This window comes from Styela clava, chromosome 2 (assembly GCF_964204865.1).
Source record: "Styela clava chromosome 2, kaStyClav1.hap1.2, whole genome shotgun sequence".
Taxonomy (NCBI): domain Eukaryota; kingdom Metazoa; phylum Chordata; class Ascidiacea; order Stolidobranchia; family Styelidae; genus Styela; species Styela clava.
The window spans coordinates 7,469,057-7,493,952 of NC_135251.1; the positions used below are offsets into that span (position 1 = coordinate 7,469,057).

At 37.2% G+C, this 24,896-nt stretch overlaps 2 protein-coding genes and 1 pseudogene across 2 annotated transcripts; all 3 read left to right on the forward strand.

Moving 5' to 3' along the window:
• Positions 1-1,354: 1,354 nt before the first annotated feature.
• Positions 1,355-10,075, forward strand: LOC120335589 (heparan sulfate 2-O-sulfotransferase 1-like). The gene has a single exon (XM_078119345.1). It carries the CDS (start codon positions 1,653-1,655, stop codon positions 2,715-2,717), a length of 1,065 nt encoding a protein of 354 aa, XP_077975471.1. The 5' UTR covers positions 1,355-1,652; the 3' UTR covers positions 2,718-10,075.
• Positions 10,076-10,118: 43 nt separating this feature from the next.
• Positions 10,119-14,447, forward strand: LOC120336381 (retinol dehydrogenase 11 pseudogene; annotated as a pseudogene).
• A 118-nt stretch (positions 14,448-14,565) lies between these two features.
• On the forward strand, positions 14,566-23,133 carry LOC120336380 (3-ketodihydrosphingosine reductase-like). Its single transcript, XM_039404047.2, has 8 exons — positions 14,566-14,733; positions 15,533-15,688; positions 16,687-16,779; positions 17,553-17,655; positions 18,804-18,916; positions 19,015-19,093; positions 19,936-20,076; positions 20,920-23,133. The coding sequence occupies exons 1-8, from the start codon at positions 14,593-14,595 to the stop codon at positions 21,093-21,095; spliced, it is 1,002 nt and encodes a 333-aa protein (XP_039259981.2). The 5' UTR covers positions 14,566-14,592; the 3' UTR covers positions 21,096-23,133.
• Positions 23,134-24,896: the final 1,763 nt, after the last annotated feature.

The following is a 24,896-nucleotide window of genomic DNA, read 5'->3' on the forward strand; positions in this document are numbered from 1 at the left end:
CTTGCAAGCTGGTATTTGTCGACAATTGTGGAGGTATAATATTTTGGCATCTTTATATTACTGGATTATTGATTTTAAAACCATTTAAACCGATTTACATTGGTGAGCAATTGCAAATTTTCGGCGTGCAAAATTGATTTCGCTCGCGTGCATTTTTGCGGAGCGCTAGCGCCCTCGGGCGTGCACCTGCCATGGAATCCAGTCTGGTAATAGGTACATGAAGACATGTATTTTAATAGTGATAGTACCGTCTGACCGTGGTCTGGCGCAGTTTCTTATCCCCAAGATTATCTAGTGGAGTAGTGGGCGTAGCATAACAATTTTTGCAAATGTCAATCCTAACCCCACCTGACTGCATCATTCAAAAATTGGGTCTCGTGTAGTTACGTACCTAACGTACTTCTAGTAGGCGTAGCATAACAATTTTTTGACATGCCAATCCTAACCCCCACCTGACTACGCCATCCAAAAATTATGTCACTACGACGTCACAGTGACATAATGTAGCCCTTCAAACTATACGACCTGTCATCCAAGACGCGCAGACGAGCACCCGAAATCGAACAGCTATTTCTCTCGTTTTCTCGTCGCAACGATCCCAATAGGAGAAAGATTGCTAGCGTTAGCAAGTTCGTTATCGTCGGCGCCGATGCCATTTCGGGCGATTGTACTTATATTTGGCAAGCTCTATGACGTGATTGTGATGTCCTAATGACGTAATTTTAGAATGACGTAGTCGGGTGGGGGTTAGGATTGACACGTCAAAAAACTGTCATGCTACGCCCACTAGAAGTACGTTAGATACGAAACTACACGAGACCCAAAGTACGTTAGGTACGAAACTACACGAGACCCAAAGTACGTTAGGTACGAAACTACACGAGACCCAAAGTACGTTAGGTACGAAACTACACGAGACCCAAAGTACGTTAGGTACGAAACTACACGAGGTCGAGACCCAAAGTACGTTAGGTACGAAACTACACGAGACCCAAAGTACGTTAGGTACGAAACTACACGAGACCCAAAGTACGTTAGGTACGAAACTACACGAGACCCGGAATAACAAGCTGAGCCTACTGAAAGTACTTTTAGTAATAAACTATACCTGACCCAAAATTCCTCCCAGGCTGTAGTAGGGAATACAGTAATTCCACTCTATTTTGGAAATGCTGAACGAGAGACAAATAGAGTGTCTGTTTCATTGAACCAATTTTTGGAACGTCTCGGAATTGAGAGACTGTGACCGTCTGCATATTGCATTAGCCAAAATATGAAAGCACATTTTGTTTATGAGTTCTCTGCCCAATTTGAAAATTTTTTTTTTCATTATTTGTTAATTTTATGCGGCTGCATGCTAATATTCACGTTTTAAAATCCAGTCGAGGTGTTCGATAAATGATCAAGAAAGCTCAATTTCATGTGTTGTTTGTGCCTATTATTACTCTGATGACTGATTAGAAGTTTCGAAATTAGTAATTGTATCATTTATTAACAGTTGGGGTTACATGATGGGTTACATGAAACTAACTACCTTACCTTGCTCTATGCCTTTGCGCAGGTGGATCCGAATGCGTATAATGCAAGGATTGTAACACAAGTCATTGCATACTATATCTTTTTCTTCTTTGTAAGTTGCCTAATATTCGGTGATGCGTAGGACAATTAACATGACTTCGCGAAGAATGTGGATACCTCTTGCTTTACTGATCATACTTGGATTTGCTATATTGGAATTACAACTCTTAAAAGTAAAAAGCAATGGGATTTATTCTTCAAAAACCGTTGTACGAGATTTCGCAAAAACTAGTGAAGAGGAAAAACACACATTTATGGACGATAGCTCGACTGTTGTGTTATACAATCGAGTTCCGAAAACTGGAAGCACGACTTTTACGAATTTTGTTTATGACTCTTGTAAAAGGAATGGGATTTATGTTCTGCATATAAACACTACTAAAAACAGTCATATAATGTCCGTACAGGACCAATATAAACTTATTCAAAATATAACGGATTGGAGGGAGTACAGGCCAGTGTTTTTTCATGGGCATATGGCCTATCTTGATTTTAAACGATTTGGCAGTCCGGTGACACCCATTTATATCAACATAATTAGGGACCCTTTGGATAGACTTGTATCGTATTATTACTTTTTACGGTATGGTGACGATTACCGTAAAGGACTTAAAAGAGCAAGACAGGGTGATGATACTACTTTTGACGAGTGTGTGAAAAAGGGACGCCGAAATAGCGATTGTTCAGTTGAAAAATTATGGCTTCAAATCCCGTTTTTTTGCGGGCAGTCTGCGGATTGTTGGGATGTTGGAAATGAATGGGCATTACAAGAAGCTAAAAGGAATCTAGCGAATAATTATTTGCTTGTCGGCTTAACTGAAAACATGGAAGATTTCGTCGTAGTATTGGAAGCAGTTCTGCCTCGAATGTTCAGGGGGATGACAAACAATTTTAGAGAGGGGTCCCAATCCCATATCAGGAACACATTACATAAAGTACCCCCTAACGAGGAAACTTTGAACAAATTTCACAGTTCTAAAATTTGGAAAATGGAAATGGAATTGTATAACTTTGCTAAGAATCACTTTGAATTCATTAAAAAACAGTCAACCGTTTTAAGCAAAAATGTACTGAAACCTGCCCCAAAGAGATTCCGATATGAGAAAATATACGGACCGGAGGGTATGATATCGAACTAAAACCAAATTTAAAGGCTTTCTCCCTTAAGGTAGAAACTTGAAAAATTTTGGAACATCAGAAAAATAATTTTTGAGTTTTATAACTCCTGTAGCATTTTATTGAAATACTTTGGTGAACATTGCTTCAAACCAGCTCGAAGAGCACCTATTTTTTTGTAATATTTTCAAATGAAACTTTTTTTAGAAATTTAAATGTTCGCCTTTTTGTCTTGAAAACTTAGAAGTATTATCAGAATAAGAATGCGACTCTCATCAAATGAATAGAACAATGGTTTCAAAATATTTATGAGCTATTTTAAAGACTCTAAACTACACCCTAGTCCAAGGTTGTGGGCTCCGCGGGCCACAAAATTATTTTTGCATTGGTCGCGGGCCACAATAGTACCAAGAATAGGTAAACAGTGTAGTACAAAACAAGCACTTCTATTGTGTAAACACATAGTTATCAGGCATTACCAACCTAGGCTAATGGAATCCGCATTCGATGTTTAGTTTTCTATCATGCCTATATTGTTAGCATATATTCCCGACCAAAACGATAGAAATCCATGTAATAATTTAGATTGCCCATCACATCTTAAACTTCGCTAGTTGCTTCAGCTAGCCATCATACTAGTCAATTCAGTCACAGTAGTGATAAAACAACAATATGCCAAACGATTTTTCTGATTTATTTTACGAAAAGCAATTTAAAATACGATATTTTGATTACTCTCCGAATGCGACGCAAGCCACTGGGTTTAGACCACCCTGCTCTAAACCAAGAGTGTGCAACGTGTTTTGTCTGTTGGTTATATAATTTCAGACATCTAGATCGCCCAAACAAAATAAAATTTCCCCATGTAGCCCACGAATTAGTGACAACCAGAGCGTCGCGGGAAAAGACAATGCCCTAAAATATAACCAATTTAAATTATTGTAAATTATAATTTTGCTAATACGTATACACACATTACCGGTACTATTTTGTTTACTAAAGCTATGGTTCAATTTATTATTACTTATCAATCTTTAGATCGGTAAGTATGTTGATAGGTATTTGTCTGTTTGTCCGTCTGTTAAATGCATGTGATATCTCACGAAGGCGTGGTTGAATCTGCTCCAAATTTTGCATGTGCATTCATCATATTTCGGATCAGAAACCTATTGATTTTGGATGAATTATGTCGTATAATTAGCGAGTTATTAATTAATTAGTGATGGGACACGCGCTGCTCAACCTTTTTTCTTTCGTGGCCCACTTAATTGTATAACAATTCTGTGGCTAACTAACTTTCTCATGCAAGGAAAAAACTACAAGAAAACAAGACTCTTTTCGTAAAAATAATTACTTTCATTTCAATAATTAGAATGAAAAGCAGCAACATCATTCATTGCTACTAGAATAAAAATTTGACTATAATGACACAAATGAAACTCTTCAATAACCATAGTAATTTCTATTAGGCTTGTGGCCCATTTGAAAATGTCTCTGGTTGAGAACCAGTGTTATTCGTATAAGTAATCAGGATATTTATGGGTTCCGTTTTTATGTCAGCTAGTACTATTGATCAGTATAAAGAATTACCCTGCATGTTTTCTTTGATCACAATTCCTTATCAATATAATACATCATGGCAAGGTCTGCTATTCAATAAATAAATCAATAACTACTTAGCACTAGAAAGTGAAACCACTTTAAGTAACCACAAAAATGTGTGTTGCTAATTTAAATACATTTTAACACCATTTTTTTGTAGTTGTTTTATATGATTACGTTAGTTCCACTTCATACTTTCTATTTTTGTTACTTGGGTAGCTGAAGGAATTTTTAATTTAAATCAGCATGTTTCTTTTCACTATTGAATCTTTGACAAATGAAAATATTCTAATATTTCTTAAAATCATGCATTTACTTTATCAAATATATCGTATACCATCGCATATAAGCCAAGTTTAAAACTACAAAAAGTTACCAAATTAAGGGCTTATACGGGCTTAACTCAGATAACACTAAAGGGTTTGACAGTGATTAGGATTTGTAGGTTAGGCTTATATGCAAATTTTTATAAATCCACTTTTTTAGAGCTGGTTTAGGGAGTCTTCTTATGTGCGAGGATACACTGAGTCCGATTTTGATACATTTGAATATTCCGCCTGATTTAAACATCGCTAAATTGGAATTGGTATGGCGTACATGCAAAACGAGATAACAGGATATGATAACAGTTATGCTAGCATGTCATGCATGTCTCAATGATTCTCACTGATAGTTAAGTCGTATCTTCTATTCTTGAGTGCTTTTCAGCCAATATCGGCCATTTGATATCATTGAAAAACAAGTTTTTTCGCAAAACATTGCACTTCGTTGGCAGTACACATTTTGGTGCATCACTCTGATTTAGATGATGAGAATCGGATCTGTTCTGGACGGAAGTAGAGACTGCCAAATTCTAAAGCTTATCATCTTTTATATATGCTATGATATTATGTACTGGAAGATTGCTTGACCCCTCGACGTCGTAGGGTGGTTCACGTAACCGCTGGTCGGTTACCGCTTCCTCCGCCACCAAGTCCATGATTCCGAAAACAAATAACTGGCTAATCCCATACTCGACCAAAGCGTATATATAATATAAGCGAGGCAACGCTAAGACAATGGACGCCATTTTGTGCCTATTGTTCTCGGCAGTTTAACACGGCGCCTTATGAGAAGTTCCAACACAATTATTAAAACATACCTATTATTTTCACTAATATTTTAGGTAGAAAAATTTTGAAGGTCGCGTTTTGAAGTAGAATCTTAGCCGTACATGCTTATATCTTTTCATGTTGGCCAAATTACATTTATAGTACATTAAATTGTCTTTGAAGACAAGTATACCGGTTCCGAATTGCTTCCGAAGTAAATTGGCCATTCCAATCGTCATAATTAACTATTTGACAATGGCGTTTCTTATGACGTCACAGATGAAAAGTTGTATTTATTCGTCGAAATTACCGGCCGACCCAACTTTGCTTCAATGGCCGTTTTTATTTTCTGGTTAACATATTTTGTCTGACAAGCTCCATAATGCCCTACTGCTGAGCTCCAAGCTGCGCTAGAAGAACAAATGACATTGTAGGATTGTTGCGGTGACATTTTACAGCCTCAAATTGGCGTATCACTATAAAATCTTTGAAAAAATGACCAAAAATGGTTCTACGCTGTGTTTGTGGTCAAATTTAACGCATTAGATAGTTTTGTATTCCCAATTGCGTTATATATTTAGATAGCATATATCTTAAAGTTCAAAATCCACCCTTCGGTTTCATTCTAGCCCTTATAACAGCGGACTTATTCGATTCGGTACAACAACACGACGAAAATTTCCCATGAGACTCCATTGTTTCGCGTTTCCCAAATATGGAACAAGATGGCGTCCATGAACTTGTTTAACATTAGGCAAGTTGGTTGCCGGCCGTTGTACTCGACATGGAATGGTAACCTGACGAGAGTCTGTGGTTTTCCATATGACCTATGTCCTCCGACAATCTGCGTAACTATTGACACCTCCCATAAAAAGTATATTCTTCGCCGTTCAAATAAGCGAAATACACCACGTAGGTGTTTATCGAATGGTTTTATTAGTCGCCTTGCGAGCGAGATATCTATACTCTCTTTCGGTGTAGACATTCTCGAAATAAATTTCGAGAAATTGCTTCAAATTGTAACGACTGTAGTAAAGAAAGTACGGTAGTTATACAGACAAATTGTCTATTTCAGTGTGTTGTGTATAACCTCCTCTTTCAAATAAGCCATGAATGACAACTTAGATATATATCAGACCCGAGATATCGATCCAAAATTATCACGCAGTAGTAAAAACACAGCCAGGTATTTACTCTTATTTGGGACGTCATATACAGTCTTCTGTTCATGCTAAACACTATTGAGATATGATTTGAATATATTTATTCAGTCTAACGAGCCATGAGTGACATTTTGAATCGAAATCAATGAGAGATATCGCTGATTAAAGCTGTTTTATATCGGCTTTTCCATCCCCCTGGACAATAATGTAAATCCTATGTTGGCTAGGCATGGTTATATGGCTAAGGAAGGCTAAAACTGGACAATATTCAGATCAGCTGCTTCTAAGTGTTTTGTTATTGTTGCTTTTTCATTTTATTTTCGACATAACTTATGGGACATGATTATCATCTATAAAACCAGATTCTGCCTCTAGATTTAGCAAATATTGAACTATAATTGATTCTGCCGCTGTACCAGAATATCTGAATAACAAACAGTCTGAAACACAAAACAGAACAGAAAAAATATCGGTATAGTATCAATAATGTTCGAAAATATCTGACTGTACATTTGATTCAACTCAGAAAATGAATGATATTGTTTTATGAAGCGTTTTCATGTCTTCACTTCAAACATGGCTGTATTTGAACTTGGGTTTTCCATCAATGTCATGCCCCATATTTCTATGTCATGCCCATATTTCTATGTCATGCCTCATGTTTATATATCATGCCCTATATTTCCATGACATACTCCATATTTCTATGTCATGCCCCATATTTCTATGACATGTCCCATATTTTTACGACATGCCCCATATTTCTATGCCACACCTCACATTTCTATGTCATGCTCCATATTTCTATGGAATGCCCCATGTTTCTATATCTCGCCCCATATTTCTATGACATGCCCAACTTGTGGCAACACAATTTAGTGAATATTATTGTCTTTTTTTTTTAAGATCAAGTTCACTCTGAAACTTTCATTTTCTACAGTTTGTATTTCCTGTATGGTAAAAAATAGGACCTCCTGAAGTATTCGCACCAAGATGGCGCACAACCTGAACTCAGGTTATGGTTCAGGGTATGCGACATCTTGGTGCGCATACTTCAGGAGCGCCAAAAAATAACCTACTTATCACTATTGTCAAAATATTCAGATATTCAGCATGTTTTAACAGTTTCAAATACTTTATTTTATGTCTTGCAAAATATTTTTCAATGAAGCTCTGTCACTATCAATGCTGTGAATATTGTTTTTTTGTAAATTTTATGTTTAAAGCAAACTTTATTGAATTCCGTTGATGAAATCTTTTTTCAGTGTTTTACATTCTTTTTTCGAAAAGGCCACTAAAAAAGGTGAATTCATGAAAATTTGCATATGAGCCGACCCTAACACGCCAGACGCACAATATCACATCGAAAAATGAATTTAGTAGCTCTGTCACTATCAATGCTGTGAATATTGTTTTCTTTGTATATTTTATGTTTAAAGCAAACTTTATTGAATTCCGTTACTGGAATCTTTTTTCAGTGTTTTACATTCTTTTTTCGAAAAGGCCACTGAAAAAGGTGAATTCATGAAGATTTGCATGTAAGCCGACCCTAACACGCCAGACGCACATATCACATCGAAAAATGAATTTAGCATAATGTCATTTCGTTTGAGAGCGAACAAGAGTTATGTGCGCATAGGCCGAATTTTTAGTGCCATTAGAGTTATGTGCGTATAATTCGACCCTTTAGTTTCCCAACCCTTTTTTCTAGTTTTTAAACTCAGTTTAATTGCGAAAATATATACGGTATGACTCATTGGCGATAATTGTTGTCATTCCATTTAGAATGTAGATGAGTCATCTTAAATAAATATTGACTCAGGAGTGCCAACTCCTCAAGTCTAAGCTTGCACCTGGCTTTGAAACGTATGTGTTAGTGGCTCATCATCCATGCTACATATCATCTAGAACAGGGCTACTCAACTATTTTTATCGAAGGTCCGCAAACAAAACTTCAAAATTATTTGGGTCCGGTCTCTCCATAAATGATATTTCGGCATCCTTAAACGAGCACTTCCTCGACCGACTAATGATTAGTAGCAAATTAAAATTGTTTATTATGGTGTTATAGTTCTCTTCGTATATATATTCAAAACTATGAAAGTCATTTCATAATAGGAAATTCAAAAAGTGGGGCTAATGATCCAAAATAAATAATTAGGTGCGGTCCAAATCTAATACTCGAAAGGTCCGGATTCGGACCGTGGTCCGCCAGTTGAGTAGCCCTGATCTAGAACACTGGTTGCCAGCCCACTTTTGTTGCTCGGAAATTCTTTGGACCATTAGCCCTCTCATGCGAGGGAAAAATTACAAGAAAAATAAAAAAAAGTTATTTTTTGTAAAGATAGACACTATAATGAGAATCACCACTCATCAGCAAAAACATCATCATTCATTGCTACTGCAATTACAATTAACTAATTTATCAATCTATCTGGCAATTTTCAATAGGTTTGTGGCCCAAATGAAAATGTTTCCGTGGGCCATGGTCCATTTGTTGAGAACCGGTGATCAACTCAAATGAGGACACGTGACAAATTTATCAAAATAATTTTGTCGCGTGCCACGTACAATTGTTGGTATTGTAAATTAACTCCTGTAAAACACACATCAAACTAATAAACAATTTAATGTCCTTAATAAAAAAACGGCTGATTTTGATATAAACGTGATATTTTAATGTACATCATAAACGATTTTTTTTTACAAAACTGTTCGCGTGCCACGCTAGAGCACTTGGCGTGCCAAATTTGTCACGCGTGCCCCGTGTTGTGCACCCCTGATCTAGAAGGATCAGCATACATACACATATCTATTATATTATTGCTTCAACCTGCTTGCCAATTGTACCATTCTTTCTACTTACGTAGCACAATTTGTATAAGCTTTTCTGATCTGGTCTACTCTGGCACTATTTGTACTTAACCTCGTCCAGGGGTTAATGAGACATGACAAGCATACATCCTTAGTATTCATATTTTTTAATGGCCTATTTGTGGAACTTTGCTTATATTTGACATGATGTGAGTGATGGACACCTTACTCAAAGAATTTGAGATAATATTTACCTGTCTATTTAGAGGGGGAAGCTTAATGGAAAAAAACATAGGTTTCTTGTGTGGTTCCAAGCTCAGATTGCACATATGGGAATAGTTCATTGCAATCGAGAATCCCACTTTGATGTGTCACATCATGCTAATTGTTAGAACTGCGCTCACCACGTCACTTCTGATTACTCTGCATGGGTTTACAGGATTGCTGGACTCCTCGCCATCTTATAGTGGTTCATGTTATATCCTAATAAATAAATTGCACTGTCCTATTTTTTTTATGGCTACGAAATCCTCCCAGTTCTATTACATATAAATTTAAGCCATCTTCATAGTTTTAATGCTGTCAAGTCATGCTCATTGACTCCCAAATGAGGTTTGACCAAAGTAGACTAGATCTTCTTTACTGCAATATTTGATTCGCATTACTATTCTAGTACATTTTGTAACCTTTTTCGCTTATTTTTCTTCCAGATTTCTATCAAATAAATAAGTAAGCTTCCTAGTGTTATGCAGGCTATAAACTGTATGAAAACTCAGTTGTGACAAGGATGGAATTTTGTAAAAGAAGTGGATGGATACCTTCTTTCCTCGACTTTGGACGTTGATGAATAAAGGTTATCAAGGTCAGGAGCGTAACAGTGGGAGTAGAGGGTTGAACCCCTTTTATAAAATGTAAAAAAAAACATCGAAACGAACTCAAAATGCATTTTAGACCCTTGAAGACTCTTGAAAACCTACATTCTCCGGCTTCCGACAGAACCCGCTAACTTTTGCGGTCTAACTTGATAATTAGAAATTTCGAAACCACCCCCCTTTGAAATATCCTGACATGGTCAAAGTCCATACGGTGTGGAGCAAAGTCATCTTAACCTGGGATCAAGAAATTAAAGAATAGAATACCGTATATACTCGCAGATAGATCGCAATTTATTGAAAAAATATAGTTGCGACCAATCTGCTTGACATAAGGACAAATCGCCATTAAGTCGGAACACCATTATCGCTCACAGGTGTCGATAAACATATTTTGATTATATTAAGCCCTACAAAAAAATGGAAGTTATCTATGCAAAAAAGCTAGGCAAAGGGCCTTTAAAATTCCTAGATTTTCAGTGCGACTTATGTGCGAGTCAACTCTAAATTAAACTTTTTTAACACAAAACTAATAGTGCGACCTATACGGTGGCGTGACCTATCGGCGAGTATATACGGTAGTATTTTATACTGTTTAGCATAAGTTATTCCTGTATTCCGGCCATTCAGTTATTCTTATTAGTTAGGAATGGATTATATATTTATGGTGCTAAGGTCATTCAGGCCCACTGCTTAGAACAAGTTTCTCGAAGTGTTCCATACGGAGCCCCTTGACTTTACGAGAGAAACCTAGGAACTCCACGACAAAAATACGTGCTTCTTTATAGCTTCCTCCACCTATCACTAGGGCTGGGCATTTCGAATCGAATAGTAAATTATTCGAATCGGTTCAGAGCGGAATTTCAAATCGCCGCCATCTTGTTTTTTTCCTTCCGCCAATATTGTCGAGGTAAATTTCTCAATTTTTTTTATTGAAGTCATATTCTTTCAACGCAATTCTGACATATGACTCTTTTCTGTAGTGAGATTTTGATGAAAACGTGTTTTTTATTGTGTGTGAAGTCTGTGAACGCTCAGCAATCTGTCTGAGTGATGTATTTTACGTTTCTAGTAATTTAAGGGTCTGGAGGACCAAATACAAGAAGAAAGTTACATACAATTATATATCTCCCAAGTATTCGAGATTCGATTCGAAAAAAATATTCGATTCGATTCTGAAATCATCAGGTATTCGAAAATGCCCAGCCCTACCTATCACGCTAATGTAACTTGACAAACATACCAGAAATTAGGTTTGGGGGGGTGGTCGTTGTCTGCTTCTGATTATCCATCTTGATATTCTCTTCCTAAAATTAATTTGAAAACCCATCTACTTATTCTGTTTTTTTTGTCCAGAAATACCTATTGTAGTTAATAAAGGCCAGAGCAGACTATTGTCACTGCTGAATTTATAGTACTGGGCAGTGTTAACTCTAAGCAAATTATGAGTGCGAAAGTGCTTCGCAGTCGAAAAAAAAAGTGCGAAAGTGCTTTTGCCGATTTTAACAAGTTAGGTGCCCTTAGCCTGCAGAATTGAGTTACAAAAGTACTAGTATGTTACTTATTTGTCAACTTAATACTCAAAAATATTTGTTAACTTTGAATTTTTATTTCATTCAAAATCGGAAAAAAGTGCTATTTCGCAGTCCCTAAAAAAGTTGTGAAAGTGCTTCACAATTTTCGCAAAAAAGTGCGCTAAGTGAACACTGGTACTGGGACTTCTGGCCAGTTTTAGCCTCCACCAATCAAGCGCAAGCATCAGAGCATTAGCCTTTTCATACCCAACCAAACTATAAAATATGCGGATGGGTTTGGGGTCTCGTGTAGTTCGTACTTGACATGCTTCTTGTGGGCAGAGCATGACATTATTTTTTAAATTTTTACTCACAGTATATCAGTCACGTGATGTTTACAAAACACGCAGCGTTTGAAATAAACTGGCATTTTTGGTAACCAGCTCTCTTAATTAATCGCGTCGTCGTTAAAAGATCCGCGAGTTTCTGTGGATGATAACCGGTTACTTAAGCGTGGGCATCAACTATCAGCGAAGATCCTGGGCGCCTTGTCTTTCTAAAACTAACGTTGAAATCCTGTCTCTCAATTCTTATCTTTCTATTCAGAATTGCTTAGTCACATACAGTTTGGCCTGGATTGATTTACTAAATGGATTTTGTCACCATCGAGTCAGTTTTTCTTATTTTATTGAGTCTTGCTGTGTTCATTGTAATACTTATAGCATGGGTAAAATTCATCAAAATTGGGCCAGTCTGTGAGGTCGAAGTTGATCTTACTGGAAAGACGGCTGTTGTGACAGGCGGGAATCGTGGCTGTGGAAAACATATTGCAATCGGTCTTGCAAAATGTAATGCAAGAGTGATCATCGCTTGTAGAAATGTTTCGAAAGGTTTACGAGCTGTGGAGGAGATTCGACTGCGAAGTCACAATCGTAATGTGCATTTGATGAAACTTGATTTAGCGGATTTTGAGTCTATTAAAAACTTTGTGAAAATATTCATCTACGCTGATTGGTGTTGCCATATTTTAGTGAATAATGCAGCAATTGTGGCAGAAGGGGAAACTAAAGATGAACTTGATATGATTATCGGGACAAATCATATCGGACCTTTCCTACTGACAAATTTAATGTTGCCAGTTTTTAGAAAAACAGCAAAGAATTCTCCAGTCAGAATTGTTAATCTGGTATCTGACATTCACAAACTTGGAAAAATCAATTTCAATAATTTAACTTCAATTACAAATCGCGAGATGTACTCAATTCAAGTAGCTCTCCAATATGCAAACAGCAAGTTAATGAATGTATATTTTACAACTGAGCTTTCAAAAAGGATTAAAAATGAAAACATCACAGCCTATGCGGCACATCCTGGTGCTTTTATTAGTCACTTAGGAGAAAATCTCGCTGCTGAACGTGGCATCTTCATAAGTACAATAAGATATTTAGTTATGTTGATTTTTGGTCGTTCACCATACTATGGAAGTCAAACTCCGCTTTATTGTTGTCTACAACCTGGTCTTGAGAAATTTTCTGGTAAATACTTTGTGGATATGAAAATGCAGGCGTGGTCAACTGTAGCGATGAATAGTGAAGTTGGGAAAAGACTTTGGGAAAGGTCTGAGGAGTTGTGTAGCCTGGGATAGGGGTTATTCTTGGTGGACTAATATAGCATAACTAATCCTATACCCGATATGGAATGGTAACTGGACTAGAGGCCGTGGTTCGCCATATGGTTGAGCCGTCTTATATCGGCTTTCCTCTCCCCCGGGATAAATATGTCCATCCTATCTCTAAGCATTGCAGTAATTACTGAATATGGTTGCTGCTCGCCACCCTTCATTGCTTCTCTTAGAATTATTTCCTATTCATATTTTATTAGATTTTTGTTATCAATACCTCAGTTAAATGTCTCATAGGGAGAGTTCAAACCTAATGTTTATTGGAGATAAATCAATCAGGCAGAATTATCTCCTTTATATTAAAAGGGCGCCGGTGCTGCTTATCATGCTTCAATACTTCTCTTGGTTCTATTATTTATATCTGAACGAATCTATGTTACCAATACCTGTTGATTGTCCTTTTGTTTTCAAATGTGTTACACTGAGATGTTCAGTCCTATCTTTGTAATGATTGACCCATTCTACTGTTTATGTAAAAAGCAATATATCATAGCGGAATAAGTTCCTTTGTAGAGAAATTGTACTTTTGCTGCCTGTCATACCTCATTGGTTTTCTTGGTTCATCATCCATTTTTATATTATTAGACCAAATACCTCATTCTTGAAATGTTACTACATTTTACATCCAGTTCTCGGCACTCTTTTGTTAAGCTACATCATGCTATCCATATCCCAATGTATTTTTTTGTAATTTTGTTGTTCAATTTTGATTTGTTTATATTTGCAAAATGTTTTCTGAATCTCATTTTAATCGATCTGAATTAGTAAAATGAATCCTTGCCGATTTTGCATGTAATCTGGCCCCCTAAAAACGGCCATGAAACAGTGAATTTATAAAAATTCACATATAGGCCAACCCTACAAATTGTACGCTCTTATCGTGAGAACTTGGCATGGTTTGAGTAGTAGCTGTTGGAATCAAGTTAGCATAGTGTCTTTTCGTTTGAGTGCAATCAGAATTATGCGCATTGCAGCGCGTATAATGGCAACTTTTTTTTTGAGTTTTGAACTTGCTTCAATTTTGAACCCAAACGTGATCATGCAGGCCTGGCAATGATTATCTCAATGTATCACACTTTTTCTTATTTATCAGCTTATTTAAATACTTATTAATAACACTATTTTAACCTTATTCACTCTTACCTCAAGCAGAAAAGCAACATGTTGCTGTTAATATTCCTAATTATCCTAGTAATTGTGGTGGTTATAGTCGTTGCATCTAAACCATCCACTTTAACTCCAATGGGAGCTCATGTCATGATCACAGGAGGATCAAGTGGAATTGGTCTGGCTATAGCAAAAGTAAGATTTTTTAAAATTTGAAAGTAGTTAAGAAGATGTGTTAATTTGATTTGCAGCGGTTTCTGATCCTAATGTTTTCATTCTTATTTGGCTCGGTGATGTGGCACATCATGCTAATCGTTTCCCTGCAAGGGTTCGAATCATGTGGAGGGTAGTTATGTGCGAAAGAATTGCTGGACTCCAGGCCGCCATAGGGTGGTTAATGTAAACCAATCTCTGGTCAAAAAATACATTTTTTGTGACTTTTCTCAATGGGCATCGTCAAGTTGCTAGGTAGTATCACAGGCGTTAGGAGTCCTGTCAGGAAAAACTATTTATTCTTCGCATATTGTCAGATGCTTTCCTATAGGCTTGTCCAATCTATGGTAAAAGAAACCGTAAGACTGCATTGTTATAATTTAGTACAATATCATGCCTTCACCCAGTTCAGGAGAATTGAGACTTTTTATACTTTCTAAAAATCTTTAGCAAGACCCAATCCCTCTCTTTTCTCTGAGGATGATAAAAAACTCATCTACACCATTTAAAAAAAGTCGTTATATCTCAATCTTCCAAAAAAATCGATAACCAAACGCAAAATTTGGATCTCCAGAAATGTGTGTACCAATATGGAGGTAACTAATTTTGTTCGCCTATCAAGCTGTGCAAAAGGACTGAATCCTTTGGGGGTATATTCACTTGGCTAACACAGACAGTTCCCGAACTCGTAATAAAACAAAAATAAGGAAAATCTGAATAAAATTATGGCCTAACCCTGGTACACATACTACAGGAGTACCAAAATTATACTTTTGTCTAGGAATGTGCTCGCCTTGGAGGGTTTGTTTCCATCATAGCAAGAAATGAAAAACGATTAGAGGAGGCGAAAGTAGAGATTGAAAAAGTTATGAAAGCTGGCGGAGAGAAACAAAAAGTGATCACAATACAACTAGATGTCGCTGAAGATCCAGAAAAGGTTTGTTAGCAATGTTCCCTCTAATTTTTTGTAGTATGTGTGCGCAGAAATTTTGGTGTGTGCGCACTTTTTTGGAAATGACTAATATTTGTGCAAAAACCAAAGAAGAAATTTTGGCGCTCTAACCAGGTAATAAGTGGGCAACAACAAACTTTCTCAACCTGTCAACCGAGCACATTGTTGCATTACATCGAAATACGTTTGTGCGCAGTAAATCTATGCGTGTGCGCATCCGCTGAAAGTTGTGTGCGCGCACACACCGTAGAGGGAACACTGTTTGTTAGTGTAATGAACTTAAAGATATCTTAGGAGGGCGATATTGGATAATTGGTTGTCTGGTGGTTAATAAAGCGTTAAACTAGCGGTTCATACTCGGAGCCACAGAGCAGTTGGAGAGGGCCACAATACTAGGCAGAAAACTGATTTTCCTTTTCACTTTACAAGAATACTCCCTGGTCTTTCTAGTTTAATTGCTTGATAAGGTTATTTCACAGTGTGTGTGGTATTTTACTTATTTACTTATTTTACTTTGTTGAGTATTATGTGTTTTGACATAATGGGATTTGGTTCCCAAATGGGGGCCACAGCAGCTTAAGGCTAGCCGCGGAACTGATTTTACAATTCTCTTTACAAAAAAACTCCCTGTTCTTCCAAAGTTCAATTGCTTGATAAGGTTATTTCACAGCATGTGTGTTCACTTTGTTGAGTATTATTTGTTTTGACATAATGGGATTTGGAATCTACCAATCAAACTAAACACTATAAATACCACTGGATTGATTAACAGGGGCATAGCTCTGAGCATTCTATTTCAACAGGATTCTATCTATTTTTTAGAGTTGGGAACTGAAAGCAAACTTGAAATTCTGTTAACCCAGAATCAAAATTTCACTTGCCGTGGAGCCAAATTTGTTATTTGAATAATTTGAGTTTGGAGTAAATCTTCCTCAACGGCATTTTCCGGTTGATTGTTCTTTATTTATCTCTCTATCTTACAGGTGAAAACAGCGATTAAACAAGCAGAAGAGAAGTTGGGTCCTGTTGACTTTCTATTCAATTGTGCTGGAATTTCTCACGCACAAAAGTTTGAGGTAAAGATAGATGATTTATTTTGAAAAGTTTCCAACCATCGCACTTGTCCGTGTGCTCTCATTTAATTATTGTTAATCAAGCACCATCATTAGAATAGGGTTCACATATTTACCCAGGAAGAGGAACCACGGTCTCTCTTCCGGTCACCAGTCAATGTTGGGTGCGGGATTAGGTACTCCCGAAGTATGTGAACCAAAATGGCGAACACTGGAAGGTAGTATGTGTACCAGGTTAAGGTTAGGTCATAATTTCAGGTACAAATACTACAGGAGTCACTTGGCTAGTCCCCGAACTTATAATAGAACTAAAATAAGAAAAATTGGAATAAAATTATGGCCTAATCCTAACCTGGTACACATGCTACATTCCGGTGTCCGTCATTTTGGTTCACTCACTTTGGGAGCGTCTGGGATTAGTCAGTTTTTGGTTTCGGAAGCATAGACTTGATGGTGGGGGAAGTCGTAACCTACCAGCGCTTACGTGAACCACCCTACGATGGCGAGGAGTATAGAAATCCTCTTGCACATAATTATCTCACACAGGATTCTAACCAGCAAACCCACGCAGGGTAATTAGAGGTGCTGTGGCAACGCTTAGCACGATGGGCCACACTGTCGAGCTGCTTGTCTGAAGTTTCCTTCAGAGTGGAACAAAAATTCTAAAAAAACTCAAAACTTTTATGATTCGAGTCTTCTAAATACTATCCACAAGGTGGCCCTGGGCCCATTTTGAGAAAAAAAAATCTGCTTCAATTCATAATTCTTTATCTTAGGACACAGATCCTGAAATTTTTGCCAGAGTCATGAAAGTGAATTATCTTGGAACGGTTTATCCAACTCTCGCTGTTGTTCATGGAATGAAGCAAAGAAAACAAGGTTAGATGTTGATCAAAATTTAATTTTAAAGTTTATTATATATCGATATAGTAAATTTTTTATATTTATGAATAACTTAGAACATTTTTATTTAAAAATTAGGTATTTTGAGCCACCAACATCTACTCTAATGTCAGTGACTGTTAAAACTCTCGGAAAACCACTTTTAACTTATACCTGCTGTGATGTGTAATTATTGTGTAAAAATCGAAATATTATGCCTCCATCTTTCATTGAATCTCCACTGCATAAACAAAAAACGACTGTAGCCTCTTTGCTTCACAAGAGCCAGAAATCTGTGAACAAAGAAGCTCCAGACGTGTTTGGCAGACACTTTGGCGTAAATACATTATAAAATATATCAATCCAGATATAAAAATTACGCAAATCATGCTCGAGAAGACTCATGGAAAAATAAACCGACCTCCAAAAAATAAAATGAATATAGTCACCCAATAAGACGCCCTTCCCCCCCCCCCCTAGATCAGTGGCGTATCTACGTAAAATGGCACTGTCTGAAAATGCACTGCCTTGATAGTTGTTTGACAATTTATAACAGGGGTGGCCAACCTATGGCGCATGCGCCAAACGTGGCGCATTGCATGATTAGGGGTGGCGCATTACATCTTTACCAGGAAAATAAATGAAGTTTAAATATTGATACTCTTCGTTGTTGAAAACAGCTTTATTGCGTAATGCTCAAAGTTTTATTTATTATACTTCCTTGCTTAATTTCTATTCATGTGAAGTTGTAAATTGTAAAAACTACATATACGTGTGTATATATGTGTGTGTATTATAAATTTATATAATTGCAACAAGAAAAGGACATTAGGCGTGGGAATACAAGAGATTTACGGCGCATCTGAAACATTATGTTTAAAACGTGGCGCATGGTGTGTGAAAGGTTGGCCACCCCTGATTTATAATGACTATTTTTGAATTGAGATACTTGTACGTTGTTATTTGAGTTAAAATATGAGTTTCAGTCATTCCCAATTTGAAATTATTTCAAACTTTTTATGACTCCAAGTTGTATTCGAATTGTTTTGGATATTGCTGACCTTGTAAATTTTCCTCTAACATGCAGCCGAGTTGGAATTCAAGCTCTTATCTCTCTTGTAAATATGGAATTCTATTCTTTACAGGTCGAATCATATTCACCAGCTCGCAAGCAGGACAGCTTGGAGTATTTGGATACACGGCTTATTCCGCTTCTAAATATGCATTGAGAGGGTTGGCTGAGACTTTGCATATGGAGGTATGTTAACTTTTTATTTTATTGGTTTAGATATTTACATACATATTTAAGTGTACAACAACAACGAGATTCTCTAATGAGGCTATTCCTTTTCTCAGGTAAAACCACATAACATGGCAGTGACAATGGCTTTCCCACCTGACACAGACACACCCGGCTTCCATATGGAGAACGAAGGTTTGTTGTTATATATTTCTGCGGCACCCCGCTATCTCCTTCTGCTTTTAACACGTTTCCATTAGTCATTTTTATGATTCCTTGTCACTTCCAAATTACTGATGGCAACACATGTGGACCCTGTTCTTCAAAAAGGACATCAAGTTCTTTTTTTACCACATTATGTCACAAGCCAACAAATGACAGCAAAATAATAAATGAATTATGATCAAAGTATTGAAGGAATCATAATCAATTTACTTCAAACAAATGGGCGCTCCAGAAGTATGTGCACCGAGATGGCGCACATCCTGAACATAGTATGTGTACCAGGTTAGGGTTCAGGTTGTGCGCCATCTTGGTGCACATACTTCGGGAGCGCCGAAAATTATCTACGCCCCGTCAGCTGCGTCCCACCATTGAGAACTACTGATATATGGTAATAAGTTATGAAATTGCAATCAACAGTACAAGGCCTCTGCAGATGATTTGCCTTGGGCGCCTGCTTTACCACTTAGCTGTGAATGTCCTGAGACGATTTTGCCCCTGGTATGAAAAAAGTTGCCGGGCCATAATCTAGAACAGGGGTGGGCAGTTTTATGACCGGGGGCCAAAAATTTTGCCCAATTAAACTGAGGGACCATAAAAACAGTGTGGCGTAAAAACAGTGTTACAAAAGCAAAAGTGAAAAAAAGAAGCCCCGTGCCAAAACTAAATTTATTCATAATCAAGCGGGCCAAACTGTATTACCCAACGGGTCAGATTTGGCTCACCGGCTGCAGTTTGACCATGTCATATTTAGAACCTTGTTTAAAGAAAAGTGCCCTAAAAATAAGGAATAAAATTCTTAATTTTTTGACCAGGTGATTTAAAACCAGAAGAGACCAAAATAATATCTGAGACCTCAGGTCTTCATTCTGCAGAATCTGTTGCTAAAAGAATCGTTTGTGATGCAATAAAAGGGGAATTCATGAGCACAATAGGATTGGAAGGATTTTTATTAGGTAGGTGTGGACGAGTTTTTGTTGGAGATGGAGTCAGGCGTCTAAATTTTAAATTCCGCAAGTGGGAGATGGGATATTTTAATTGTGATAATAATCAAATCCAATAAGAGTCAAATAAATAAGAAGAATGTATTTTGCTCCTATTCTTCCCAATCACCAAAAACCAGAATTGAAATATTGAATGTGTTCAATTTTGAATCTCTGCAATTTGCTTAAATTTTAAATTTTTTAATAAAACTATTCCTAATTATCCCTAAAATTCGGAGTTTGAAATATCAAATTTGAATTGCGCTAATGATAATATGGTTTCTGCTGGGCTAACTACTTAGCCTTCTTTTATGTCAGTGGATTTGTATACATATAATGCAAGGATGCTGTAGCAAGAGTAAGGATAACTATCATAAGGGATTCAAGAGTTTGTTTGCTATGCGATTAGGCCATGCATTCTCTTTTTTGTAGATTTACAAATTGAATGAGATTTTTTCGGCGACTCATTTACTCATTTTTTAATTTTTCAATTGAAACTGCCTCGAAACATTGCCAAAACTCAGAATTTGGATATTTGGTCTTCCTAAAGTATGTGAATCAAGATGGCGGCCATTGGAGCGTAGTAAGTGTATCAGGTTAGGGTTAGGCTATAATATCAGGTACAAATATTACGGGAGTCACTTGGCTAGTCCCCGAACTTATAATAAAACTAAAATAAGAAAAATTGGGATGAAGTTATGGCCTAATCCTAACCTGGTACACATACTCGTTACGATGTCTGCCATATTGGTTCACATACTTCGGTAGCACCGAATATTTCATTCTTGCTAAAATACATATTCACATCTTTTCCAGGTCAAATTACTTCAGGAATGTCTCCTTGCAATTCAACATTATCAGCTTTGATCCAGGGAACACTTCTTGGATTGTTTCGAATTGTCGGTCTCGCATTCATCCGAAATTTTGATTCCATTGTAGAAAAATGTGCTCGGAAGCAAGAAATTGAAGAAAATTCAAATAAAGATGATTGAGGATTTATTCGAAAGTGAACATTACTTTAAATCGGGGTAGCACCATATTTTACAAATTGATTGTAAGGAAACCCCTGCTGTTAAGTTATGTGTTTCACACATTATTGGGAGCTCCCGGAACATGTGCACTAAGATGGCGCACAACCTGAACTGTACCAGGTAAGGGTTCAGATTGTGCGACATCTTGGTGAAGATACTTCGGGAGCTCCCATTATTGTTATGCATGAGTGAGATTCTTTTTTTGAAGGGCGTTTTGTATAACCTTCGCTGTAGACCAGTGGCTTATAAGTCCCGATTCACTGGCCAATTACGGCCTGCCTAGTGATTTAATATGGCCCTCTGAACTTGAGTAAGTTTGGTATCCAAATTATACGTACTGGTATCGGCACATTGTGGGCACTCCAGTCAATATCCATCAGTTTCTAATTTTGTCCCCGGTCATTCAACTTTAAGAGCCACTGCTGTAGACAGTTGCCACGTGGACATCATACTAAGAATAGTCATGTAATGGTGTCAGTCTTCAACATAGGGTTTATCTGCTGCCATAGGATAGGATTTACATATTTATCTCGGGGGAGAGGAAAGCTGATAAGACGGCCTAATCATATGGCGAACCACGGCCTCTCATCCGGTTACCATTCCAAGTCGGGTATGGGATTAGTTATATTTTTTGTTTTCGGAAGCATGGACTTGGTGGTGGAGGAAGCCGTAACCGACCAGCGGTTACGTGAACCACCCAACGACGGCGAGGAGTCCAGCAATCCTCTCGCACATAACCATCCCTGCATGGGATTCGAACCTGCGAACCCACGCAGAGTAATTAGAGGTGCGGTGGCGAGCGTATTCCTAACGCTTAGCCTGTTGAGCCACACCGCCGTGCCCATATAGGCGGTATCCGTTCCCTTATTTGTCTGCCATATGAAGCAGGTTAGAAATAAGCAGATATACAGTCCTTATCACTATTGAACAGGTTGTTTCGTCTATTCTCTCATGCCATAAAAACTTACCATTGTATGCAAATTTTTTTATCATAGGAATTATATGGAGCAAAAAAACGCTGTAGTACATCTCATATTATCGAGTGTCGTATTTAATATTTCCGAATGTCGTATTTGATATTTCTGAGTGTCATATTTAACCTTCTACTGTGAATATGTTAATGTTGCTGTTGTATCTAATACATTATATACATTTGGGTTCTCAAAAGGGAAGGATATGAGGTATAAATCGTCATTCCTGCGCAAGGGTCATTATACAGAAATCTGGCTGGAAGAGTGATGGGTATATATATTATTCCCAATCGTCATTTGAATCTTTTGCCAAGGGTTATACATACATATACAAACATACATATATGTATATACAAGGGTTTCTTTCCTAACTATTTAGGCTGTGTCCTCCATTTGTAAATCTTAGTTTTGGCGTACCCCCGTGCCGTGCACAATTTATCAATTCACTGGGCAATTTGTCACAAGCAAACTCGTCGGTCTGTCTCTACAGCAAGTCTGGTAAAAGCTGAGAATGCTGCCTCACATGTAGGTGTTGCAAAACGCGATAAAATTTTAATTGCCTTTTCTGACAGCAATGGATATTCGTCCACACCGCTCAGCCAAAAAAATGCATTAATGTTCGAACAGACAGACCCCTTTAATATCATTGCGGACCCACTGGGAAACCCTGATATAGACAATAGGTCTGTTTTTTTTTACATATACCATGACATGTCTTTTTACCAATATGACAAACTACAGGAAGAATGTAAAGAAAAAAGTTGTACCACATTAATACATTTCCGAGTGTCCTATTTAAATTTGTCTACTGTGACACTTTAATGATTTGCTGTCTGTGGTGTTAAGTCGCGACATTTTGAAATAGACAATAGGTCTGACATGCCATTTTACCAATATGACAATTATATGAAGAATGTGAGGAAAACGTACATTCGATATTTCCGATTGTCATATTTAAATTTGTCTACTGTGATTATATTGATGTTGCTGTTGTATTTAAAAATTATCTACACACGGTTTAATGCTTCGCTGTATGCTGTGTTAATTTTAACATTTGGCAACGTCAGGAGAGAATAGGGGAGTTGACCTGTTCTAAAAACGCCATATACCCTTCGAATAGGTCTGACCAATAGGAATACAGATCTTCGTCAATTACTACTATTGGGCCGCCATATAGACCACAGGTCGTGATTAACCATGTCCTTGGGTATGTGTCTTTGGTATCTTCTTTAATTAAGTGCCCACTTCTGGTCTATTTTTAACGTAAATAGAATTTATCAATTACTTCAGTCACTGGTTTCCGTAATGTGAGAAACGTTGCAAGGGCTGGGATAAGTCAAGCCGACATTTTGCCAAGATTGACTCGTCTCCAAATTACCAAATTTTTGAAAAACAAAATAAACATTAACATTGCAACAGGGGATTTTAAAACCCTATCATGATTTTCAGCTAATTTGACACAATTATAGATTTTGGCACAGAAACCTGTGCAAAAACACATCTAATTAATTAAATATAATCAAACCATTATAGATTTTTGAAGGATGTCATCCATAGTTTCATCATGAAAAAAAATTTCTTGATCGAAGCTTGGCATTAATTTAATGATGCGTATAAGGCAAGAAAGTTATATTCTGGCCTATTTGTTGGTTGGAGGAAGACGTTTCCTCTGTCGCCAGACGACGAATGGCAATTGTAGCAGCGCCTGCACTAATTCCCCGTGTCCGGAATCAATCCAATGAAGTCTATGTAACAGAGCTAAATTGAATCAAAACTGATTCGTCATTGTGATATGGCTTGTGGCAAATTCTAGATAAAGTTTGAGAACCAATGACAAAAACACGCCACTGCGTTTGGGGTCCTCTGACCTCTACCTAACACTGATAATCAAAAGATTCGCCAAAAAGTATCGAGGGAAACGTGTTGGCAAATCACATTCACAGTTCGGGTATGAGTCTGTCGGTTCAATATGTTTCGATGCACAGGTGCAAGACTTTTGAAAACTAATCGATTGAAGTTTGCTGAACCACCGCGTAGCTGCGAGAATAAAGCTAAAATAATATTTATCCCGGGTGAGAGGAACGTCGATCAGACGGCTTAACCATATGGCGAACCACGGTCGCTCGTCCGGTTACCAGTTCATATCGGGTATGGGGTGTTACTCAGATTCGGAAGCATGGACTTGATGGTGAAGAAAGCCGTAACCTGTTACGTAAACCACCCTGCGGCGGCGAGAAGTCCAGCAATCTTCTCGCACATAGGGTTGCCAACTATGAAAAGTTTCAATAGAGGACATAGATTACCGTCATCATTCATTTTGTAAATTGCAGGAAAGAACAATATAAAACAATGGAATACAAACTATAAACAAGCTATGAAGATATATTAAAAAAATCTTCATGTGTTTTTCATTTAATGTTTATTTAACATTGACGCAATCAAACTGCATTCTGCAACAGTTTAGTGCTTTGAATCGTGCCAATTTTTTTTTTTTGAATGGGTGCAATTTCATCAACTAGGTCAAAAATATTCAAATTAGGTTTGTCTTTAAACTTCAAATGCTCTTCAATTTTTACAAGTGTCTGATATTTTGGAGAAAGATTATCCAAAAGAGATAATTTTCTGAATGTTGAATTTTCATTAAAGTTAAATCTTTTTTCCAAATACGTTATCGCAGAGTTGAGAAATAATCTAAAATCTTAGAGACCAATTATACGAAGAATTTTTAGTTATTGAACTAGAATTCACTCAAATCTTGGGAGTGTTGCCAATATTGCCATCTTCGGAAAAT